Source organism: Lolium perenne, chromosome 7 (genome assembly GCF_019359855.2).
Source record: "Lolium perenne isolate Kyuss_39 chromosome 7, Kyuss_2.0, whole genome shotgun sequence".
Taxonomy (NCBI): domain Eukaryota; kingdom Viridiplantae; phylum Streptophyta; class Magnoliopsida; order Poales; family Poaceae; genus Lolium; species Lolium perenne.
In genome coordinates this window covers 8,673,283-8,683,129 of record NC_067250.2, presented here as the reverse complement: position 1 = coordinate 8,683,129, position 9,847 = coordinate 8,673,283, and the positions used below count along the sequence as shown (strand labels likewise).

Genomic DNA, 9,847 nt, shown 5'->3' with positions numbered 1-9,847 from the left:
CGTTAGTTGTATCCAAAATACACAAATTAGAGGCAAAACAATAGCAAAAGTGTTCGGGAAAGTAGATACGTTTTGGACGTATCAGCGAGCTCCCCAGTAACCCCATGGATCCAGGCCAGATTTTTGGCCAGACTTTTTCAGAAGGCCGGATTTTCCGCGGGGGGGGGGGGGGGGGCGGATAATTCGGCCCTCACTTCGACCGGATTATCCGCCCCCAAATATCCTGCAATGGCTCGATTTTTCGGGGGGGGGGGGTATTTATATACCCCCCTTCTTCCTCCTTGGGCTGGAGCTTCTCCCACTCTCTCCTCCATTGTTGATCTTGAGAAGCTTGCCCTATCTCTCTATCCCTCCATGATTCTCGCCCCCTTTTGAGGGAAAAGAGAGAGGCGATCTAGATCCACACTTTGACCAAACCATATCATCTCTTTGTGAGTGAATTTTTGGGATCTAGATCTTGGAGAATTTTGTGTTCTCCTCTTTGTTCTTCCTATCTTATTCCCCCAATAGCTTTTGTAGCTTTGTTGGAATTTGAGAGAGAAGGACTTGAGCATCTTTGTGGTGTTCTTGTCATTGCATTTGGTGCATAGGTTTGAGTTCTCCACGGTGATTCGTGGAAGTGAAAGCAAGAAGGTTGTTACTCTTGGGTTCTTGGAACCCTATACGGATTCTAGGCCTTAGTGGCGATTTCTTGAGAGCCTCCAATTAAGTTGTGGATGCGTGCCCCAAGCTTTGTGTAAGGCCCGATTTCCGCCTCGAAGGAAATCCCTTAGTGGAACCGTGACCTAGGCCTTTGTGGCGAGGGTCACCGGAGAATAAGGTGAGGCGCCTTCGTGGCGTTCGGTGTGTGGTGTGAGTACCGCATCTTGGGGTGAGGCCTTTGTGGCATTGGTGTGCATCGAGCAACCACACCTCAAGGTGAGGCCTCTTGTGGCGTTCGGGAGCACTAAGCCACCGCACCTCTCCAACGGAGATTAGCACTCGCAAGAGTGTGAACTCAGGGTTAAATCATCGTCTCCCGCGTGGCTCGGTTATCTCTATACCCGAGCTTTTTACTTATGCACTTTACTCTGTGATAGCCATCGTGTTTGAAGTTATATATCTTGTTATCACATAGTTGCTTGTATTGCTTAGCATAAGTTGTTGGTGCACTTAGGTGAACCATAACATATAGGCTTTGGGCTTGACAAAGTAAACGCTAGTTTTATTCCGCGTTTGTTAAGCCCATCTCGTAAAAGTTTTAAACCGCCTATTCACACCCCCTCTAGGCGACATCCGTGTCCTTTCACTCTCACTTATACCTGGCCCCATACCAAGGAAGTGTGGACAAGCTCATGACTTGGTTGAGCAATAAGGATAAGATCTTTTATGGGTACAGAAACACACCTCTGTAGAGTGTATCAAATTGTGGCTTGTCACTCCATGTTCTGGGTTTGGAACTGCGAACGCCGCTAGAAAGGAACTCCATAAAGTTCTAGACACCCGGTGAAGGCTGATGGACATAGTTCTTCAGAATAAAAGCAACCTTTTGAAGAAATGTTTACAAAAACTTGCATTGCCTACGACTTTCTGGTTCATGGCTGTAGCTAGTGCATTAAACACCTATTTCCTATAATAAACTTGTTGAATACGCTCGTACTCATCCCTCTTTAAAATCCCCTGCTTAGATCTGAAGGCATTAAAGGAGGATCTACAGTGGTCTCGAAGACCGAGGAGTCAACCAATTACTTCAAGAGACAGGATCCTGCCAGAGGAGTCCAACACCACATCCACCTTGGCGAAAACCTAGATTAACAGTAGAAGGAAATCTTTTCCCTAATCCTAGAACCTAAATAGATAGAGTTGATCTATAGTTATGTAATAAGCCAAGTACCTCTCTAGATAGAGTTCGTGATAGATTAGACTACGAGTTATTCTTCTAGAGTTTATTTGCAGCTTTACCTCATTGTAAAGTAGGAGGCTGTGTTGATCTTCTGTGAAGAGTTTGTATTGTAATTCTATAGACATGCCTTCGATCCGTATATGTTTCTGTTGTACCACTGTGAGGGATGTAATAGTAGTGGAACAGTGTTTCATTAGTGTTATGTCAACGACTTGCATACTACACCATGCAGTGGTATGCTGGGTCACCACACCTAGCCAACGCCCAACGGAATTGCAACAAAAACTCTTCGGAGCATAGGACGAGTGGTGGCTTCTCTCCTTATATCAAGGCCAAGTGAAGCAAGAAATTTATGTCCTTTGGGAGAGAGCTCTTTGAAAAAAATTGCAACTCTAATTCTAATTTTATATATTTCACGGATCTACATTTAATTAATTTTCGTAACTACCAAATCAAAAATACTAATTCATATAACACTAAAAATTACATAAAATAAATCATTAATCGTTAATAATTCAAATGTTACTTTAGTTTGTTATACTTATTAGTTTCAATCTTTATAATTGTATTTTTAATCCTTGACCAACAACAAGGATATGTTACCTTTAATGAAATTTACAAATGCGAGATGGGCTAAATTGAAAATAATATTCGATGATTAAGCTCTTGAAGTTGAAGATGCCGGAGCAACTACGACTATGGTTTGGAAACGATAATGACTACATAATTTCTTATGAACTGGCATTTTGTTTATGTCATTTTCTCGAATAAATCACTTTGCGGATCATTATTTCCATATCTTGCAAAGATTAAAAAAGATCTACATATTATATTGTACGGTTCATATGGAAGCTAAAAAGAAACAATGGTGTGAACAAACATGAATACACAAACCAGCTCCTAGGTCGTCAATGTGTGGGCTCGGGAATACTTCACTAAATAATTCGTGTGGTAGCTGAAGCTATACCTGTGCATGTGTCGGGCCGGGCCGGGGAAAGCCCGATGCTGAGAAAATAGGCCCAAGCCCGGCCTGACCTAACCAAATACCCACAAGCCTGTCGGGCCGTCGGGCCGCGGGCTGGGCCGTAGTGCAAAATCGTGTTTTCAGGCTACCCAGGCCCGGCCCGGCTGTCGGGCCAACAATTTCAGACCCAGGCCCAAGTTTTTCAGGCCGGGCTTCGGGCCGGGCCTCGGGCCGGGCTGCCCATGGCCAGGTATGGCTGAAGCATACTCTTTATATGTGTATGGTGATCTAGCTTGCTCTGGATAACTAAAGGACTGCCTCATATTTTACTTATCATTCGATCTTTCAGTTTATGCTGTTAGACATATCGCTCCTGGATTAAGCCTGCTTTGCGTGCCGGTTGCACATGCTACTAGAGTTGCCGATTCTACCGCATCGGCGGTCTCAACCCATAGATTAGGAGGCTGGATTCTGGGAGCGGCCCAGACGCCACAGAGGTCGGTAAGCACACATACCCAGCATCCTCAAGTCGAAGCTCCATGATGGCGGCCAAGACAGCGCCGCGCGGATCATGCCGTCGCTGATGCGGTGATGCCGAAGAACGGTATCTCACGCTCGATCCTCTGGCTGCCCCAATGTGAAATCCCCCGTCGTCGTCAATTTCTCGACACAATCACATCATGTGGTGGATGCGATAATGCCGCCGGCTTATGCATGATCTCAACGTTGTTGTCTTCGGAGAGAATTAGATTGTTTTGATTTGATGCAGGGCAATCAATGATGCTCTGGTATTTAAAGGCTGAGAAAAGGCAAGAATCTGAGATCGTGTATGACAAGTTTGAAAGGATTGCGGACGATCTCTGAGATCCAGTACTACAGGTCATCCCATGGAGCGATTCCTTTCCTTTTATCTCCCGCGTTAGCTGCCGTGCCGGATTACTTAGATCGATTGTCGGCAGATTGGTGCTGCTAACGGACAGGTTTCAGCTTCAATATTCAGGTTCTGGCACGTGACCTCGATCGTCGTTAGTTGGTGCTCGTCAGCAGGCCGAACGAGGCGATGTGCAGCATGAGATGCATGCTCCGGCACCCGAACGCGTGTATCTCGCCGGCGTCCATCGCACCACCACTTGTTCCGGTGAGTTATGAGATTTGTTTAGGCCTTACGCCGCTTTTGCTTGGGTTTGGACAGTTAAATATGGAGATAGACTCCCTCACTGCTACGAAACAAACTGCACAACAGACTACGTATGTGATCTGAACTGGAAATTATATCTAACTTGATTAGACTCTATATATTCGAAACCTAGCTACCATGGATTGTTTTACCGGCCCAATTTATTTTGACATACCATCACCAACCATCACCACCTAAACGTCTCCCAGCCGCTATCGTCCACCCTCCCGGCCGCAATCCCTCCCGTTCGCATCATGTCGACGTCCGCGCTCTTGTCCGCTCTGCGCGTCGGTGGCCGGCAGAAGATCACCGCCTCCACCTTCGGCGCGAGGACGCAGGCGACCGGCTCCCACGACTTCAGGGTCCACAGGTTCACGCAGGTCAGGGAGAAGGTGGCCAATGGCACGGCCGTCCAGTCAGGCACGTTCGGCATCGGCGGGCACGACTGGCGTATCAAGTGCTACCCAAACGGCAACAACGAACGGAACCAAGGCTGCATCTCCCTCTACCTCCGGAACGCCAGCCACGCCAAGAGCGGCGACGCCACGGCTAACTACAAGATGAGCATACTCGACAAGTCCTGGAAGCCGTCGTGCACCGGGACCTCGTCACAAGGCCGCCTCTTCAAGGGTTCTAGTCTTAGTTGGGGCTGGAAGGATTTCATCAAAATTGAGGATCTGGACAAGGAGAAGCACCTCGCGGACGATTGCCTCACCATCGTCTGCGACGTCACCGTCGACACGGGGCTGCGCACCGAGGACTACACGGACGAGGTTGCTGCGGCGGAGGAACTCACCAAGGCGCCACCGCCGTTCCCCGTGCATGGCATCGCGGAAGCTATCTGGAACAGGCAGGAACCCGACGTGAAGATCGAGGCCGGCGACGGGCAGACGCTCGCCGCGCACCGGTGGGTGCTCGAGGCCGGATCCCCAGTCTTCAAGGCGGACCTCGCGCTCGCCTCCAACGACACCGTCGCTGAGCTACGCGTCGGCGACATGGACGCCGACGTGTGCAAGGCGCTGCTCCGGTTCATGTACACCAACTCGCAGCCGCCGGAGCTCGAGGCGATGGCGGAGCGGCTCCTCGTCGCGGCGGACAGGTACGAGCTGGAGGAGCTGAAGCTCGCCTGCGAGGAGGCGCTGTGCAAGAACATCGACACGAGCTCCGTGACCGCCGCACTGGCGCTGGCCGAGCGTCATGGTTGCACCGTGCTGAGGAAGGCGGGCATGCGATTCCTCTCTTCTCCCGGTAACCTGGATGTGGTCTTGGCGTCGTCCGATGGTCTTGAGAAGCTCAAGACAAGCTGCCCATCTGCTCTGCTGGAGCTCCTCGATAAGAAGAGGCCGCTGAATGAGCAGTTAATTAGCACACGCGTCTGATTCGTACCGTCAATGATGAAGTGCCATATAGTTTCTTTACTAGTATTATATTCGAGTTGGTACGTCGTCAAACATGTTTGATGTTAAAGATTGGGATCATCTGGACCATCAACAACACCCCCTAAACATAAGAAGAATCATAACCGTTGGATGGACCGCTGCCCACACCTCAAAATCTTTCATAATCAACAGTTATGGAAGTAAATTATGTACCAATGAATCACCATAATCCGAATTTAATAGAAACATGGAAGGACCGTAACTCCTGCTTTTTCTCTATGCACAATTACGGGAATCTCTACCAAAAAGGACGAAGTGATTTTCAAACGGAATCAATCACCTTACTAAGCAGAATCTCCATAATTATTGTATATGCTAACGAAATCACCGTAATTTCCTGCCGCTTACATTCATTATTTCACTACCGTGAATCATGCTTCATTTGACGGGAAACAGGGTTTCCCCAACATCTTTACTACTTCATCCGTCCCAGTTCGTAAGGCAAAGTTCCAAAAAATATTTGTCCCAAAATGTCTCACCTCCTAGGCACATTTGCATTTAATATGGGAGTAAAATTGATTCATTATTACATGCAAAAGACTCCTTGTAGAAAATAATTTTTTTAATTTCCCAATTAATTGCAGCACCGATGTTAACGTTTTTACGTGGAAATTTAGAGCCAATAAGAATTCATCTTGGGCCAAGATATTTGAAAACTTTGCCTTGCGAACTGGGACGGAGGGAGTATTAAATTGCAGTCCCTACATCATTAAAAATGTTTGATGTCAAAGATCAAAATCATCTAGACCGTTGGATCTATTCAGCGTCTATCCCACCGGTTTGGAAAAATTAAAATCGAGACGCGATCCCCTCTTTCCCTATTAACACATTAACACATATCTATTGAAAGAAAGAAATTGTTGATGCAATCCCGTTGTTTCCGCTAAGGGAGTTATTTCCAAAAAGATCTGAATGCAATCCCTTCTATCCTCTTGATCTCCTGAATACGCCATCTTCCCTAACGCCAATCCGAGCCCAAGAAGCCCTTGTGGCGACCTTTAGCTCCTTGGCTCTTCAAATCCATCTGTACCGTCGTCCATGGCCTTCTCATCGCTAGCGGCCTTCTCCTCCACCAGAAGCGACGGCCATGGGGCGAGGTTGTAGATCCGTCACCCAGGACCCACAATGGTGGAGGCGGACCGCATGTATGCGGAGCAGCACACGCTGGCAGCGGTGCTGGTGAGTGGGAGGGCGGCTACGGTGCTGCAGATTTATTCGACGTGGTGCCGCCTCTACTCATCGCTGCAGGGCCTCGTGCGCTAGATCGAGGACGAAGCTGATGAGTGTGCGAGCTTCGTGCTCGCCGACGCGAGGATGACCGATGGCTCCATGAGGTAAGATACCTCCACTTATTTGTGCCAATTGTGTGGTGTTGATTTTTGTGTCATTTTCCAATTCTTCTCTAGGAAAAACAACACAACCTGAAGAGCACAACTTGAATATGAAATAAGGAACTTGAATAAAATGCATATCCTACAGGCTCTCATATCTCTTTGAGGTCTCAATAGGAATCTGACTGGCACCAAAATATTTTAACCGCCTTAATCAAGAGCGGATATAAATTGCAGGCTCTGAAATTTAGTTTTACTCGGTGAAGAACTACTAACTGCAAGATGCAAACGGCAAATCTTGACTGAAACTGGTAGGTGGCAGCACAAATTGATTTAGGCAAAAAAGAGAGGTTAAAATAGGGACAAAAGTGACATACCATGATACCAAAGAAGTAAAGAAGAGGGTGCTTGACGCAAGTCAAATTCTTCATCTGGCCATGGTAAATATCAGATGTTATCTTTACTATTATATGCGAGTTGGTACGTCATCAAAAATGTTTGATGTCAAAGATTCAGAGCATCGAGATCGTCTAATCATATAAAACACCTCCCGCTTAATATCTAGCCATCCACTAAGATCTACGCTTCTCAAAATCTCCTAAGCACCGATCACTTTCCAAAAAAACAAACATCAGAAGCATTACATTCATGGGATCACCACATTAATCACCGGATCACCACAATCAAGGGATGGCCATGATTAGGAAATCGCCAAAATCAAGGGATAGCCAAAATCAGGAGACCCTCCTTTCTGTCTCATTTCTCTTAAGGGAGGTCTCTCCGGGAAAATCGGGACACAATCCCATTCTTCCTTGTTAACGCATGTATCCAAAAATGATGGACACGAGATCCTCTCGTTCCGTTAAGGGAGGTCTCTGCAGAAAACCAGGATCGTTTCCCTCAATGGTCGAAGGGAAATCTGCAACTTTTCCGTTTTTAAGTGATTCAGAATTGGTGGATACATAGCTATGGTACAGCTTGAAACTTAATATAGGTACAGTCATGATTCTGCCTCTAGCGTGACCAAATTTGCTTCCTCTACTCCCCTGCTGCTTTTCCATTGAACGGAAAGTAACAGGTAGGCTGACCATGCCGGCGACACCCTCGTTGGAGCTGGCTACCGTGATGGAGATAATACCCATGGTGTTGCCGCCACATGCATGGGTATGGTGATGGCGTTCGTGGACACGACGAAGGTACACCTGGACGTGGAGTTGGTGTTCCTTGTCGTAGTATGTACCGGTGGCCAAGCTGCCCATGGGCTGCTTGGGATGGGTATTACCGGTCGCGGTTTCCGTGCACTCAACTATGTGGCATTTCTTCAGATTAAGGGCATCTCCAACGGGGTGATGCATTTCAGACGTTGAAAATATCGCGCGCGTCCGTTTTTGTCGGCCCAAATGGTCGAAATTGATCGCGCGTCCGTTTGCATCGGGGATGGCTTCAGCAGCACGACGTATTTATGAAACTCGAAGAACTGGACAAGGAGAAGCACCTCCAGGACGACTGCCTGTCCGTCCTCTGCGACGTCACCGTCGACACGGGGCTGCGCACCGAGGACTACACGGACGAGGTTGCTGCGGCGGAGGAACTCACCAAGGCGCCACCGCCGTTCCCCGTGCATGGCATCGCGGAAGCTATCTGGAACAGGCAGGAACCCGACGTGAAGATCGAGGCCGGCGACGGGCAGACGCTCGCCGCGCACCGGTGGGTGCTCGAGGCCGGATCCCCCGTCTTCAAGGCGGACCTCGCGCTCGCCTCCAACGACACCGTCGCTGAGCTACGCGTCGGCGACATGGACGCCGACGTGTGCAAGGCGCTGCTCCGGTTCATGTACACCAACTCGCCGCCGCCGGAGCTCGAGGCGATGGCGGAGCGGCTCCTCGTCGCGGCGAACAGGTACGAGCTGGAAGAGCTGAAGCTCGCCTGCGAGGAGGCGCTGTGCAAGAACATCGACACGAGCTCCGTGACCGCCGCACTGGCGCTGGCCGAGCGTCATGGTTGCACCGTGCTGAGGAAGGCGGGCATGCGGTTCCTCTCTTCTCCCGGTAACCTGGATGTGGTCTTGGCATCGCCCGATGGTCTTGAGAAGCTCAAGACAGGATGCCCATCTGCTCTGCTGGAGCTCCTCGAGAAGAATAGGCCGCTAGATGAGCAGTTACTTAGCACACGCGTCTGAATCTACCGTCGCTGATGAGGTGCCATATAGTTTTAGATGTTAGTTTAATTTACTTTGCAGGACTTGCACACAATAGCCATGCCATTTGTACAGTTAAAAACGCTATAAATTAGGTTCAGATCTTTTATTCTATCGCTCGTGGCATATGAAATATTTCCTGGAAGGAGATTCGAATACGAGATACTTTCATAGTGTTGCCAATGGCAGACACAGAAAGAAACTCATTCATTCTCTAGTACAGGAAGAGGGTGTGATTGAGGGTCATGAGCAGCTCAAGTCATATATTACCACGTTTTATAAAGGGCTGTTTGGCACCCCTGAGGAATCTGATATATCCATGGACGAGTCCAGGACTGATGATATACCTCAAGTGTCTCCACAAGAAAATGCTATTCTCACTTCTCCCTATTCCGAGGAAGAAATAAGGAAAGCGGTTTTCCAGATGGAACATAATAAGGCGCCAGGTCCCGATGGTTTCCCAGCTGAATTTTATCAATCCTTCTGGGACATTATTAAGGTTGATCTTTTGGAACTCTTTAGTGAACTTCATAAGGGGCAACTTGATCTTTTCCGCATCAATTTTGGTGAAATCATTCTATTACCAAAAGTAATTGATGCGGAACGGATTCAACAGTACCGACCTATTTGCCTCCTTAATGTTTGCTTTAAGATTTTCACAAAAGTGGCCACTATTAGACTTAATTCTGTGGCTGATCAAGTGGTACTTCCATCTCAGACGGCTTTCATGCAAGGTAGATACATCCTAGATGGTCTTGTCACTTTGCACGAAACAATACATGAGATGCACCGTAAAAAGTTGAATGGGGTAATACTCAAAATCGACTTTGAAAAAGCCTATGATAAGGTTAAGTGGT

General features: G+C 48.0%; 2 protein-coding genes across 2 annotated transcripts; both read left to right on the top strand.

Annotated features, from left to right (window-relative positions):
• The first annotated feature begins 4,277 nt into the window (after nt 1–4,277).
• On the top strand, nt 4,278–5,403 carry LOC127311516 (BTB/POZ and MATH domain-containing protein 3-like). The gene has a single exon (XM_051341949.2). It carries the CDS (start codon nt 4,278–4,280, stop codon nt 5,400–5,402), a length of 1,125 nt encoding a protein of 374 aa, XP_051197909.1. The 3' UTR covers nt 5,403.
• Nucleotides 5,404–8,255: 2,852 nt separating this feature from the next.
• Nucleotides 8,256–8,972, top strand: LOC127312614 (BTB/POZ and MATH domain-containing protein 1-like). The gene has a single exon (XM_051343135.1). The coding sequence runs from the start codon at nt 8,256–8,258 to the stop codon at nt 8,970–8,972; it is 717 nt and encodes a 238-aa protein (XP_051199095.1).
• Nucleotides 8,973–9,847: the final 875 nt, after the last annotated feature.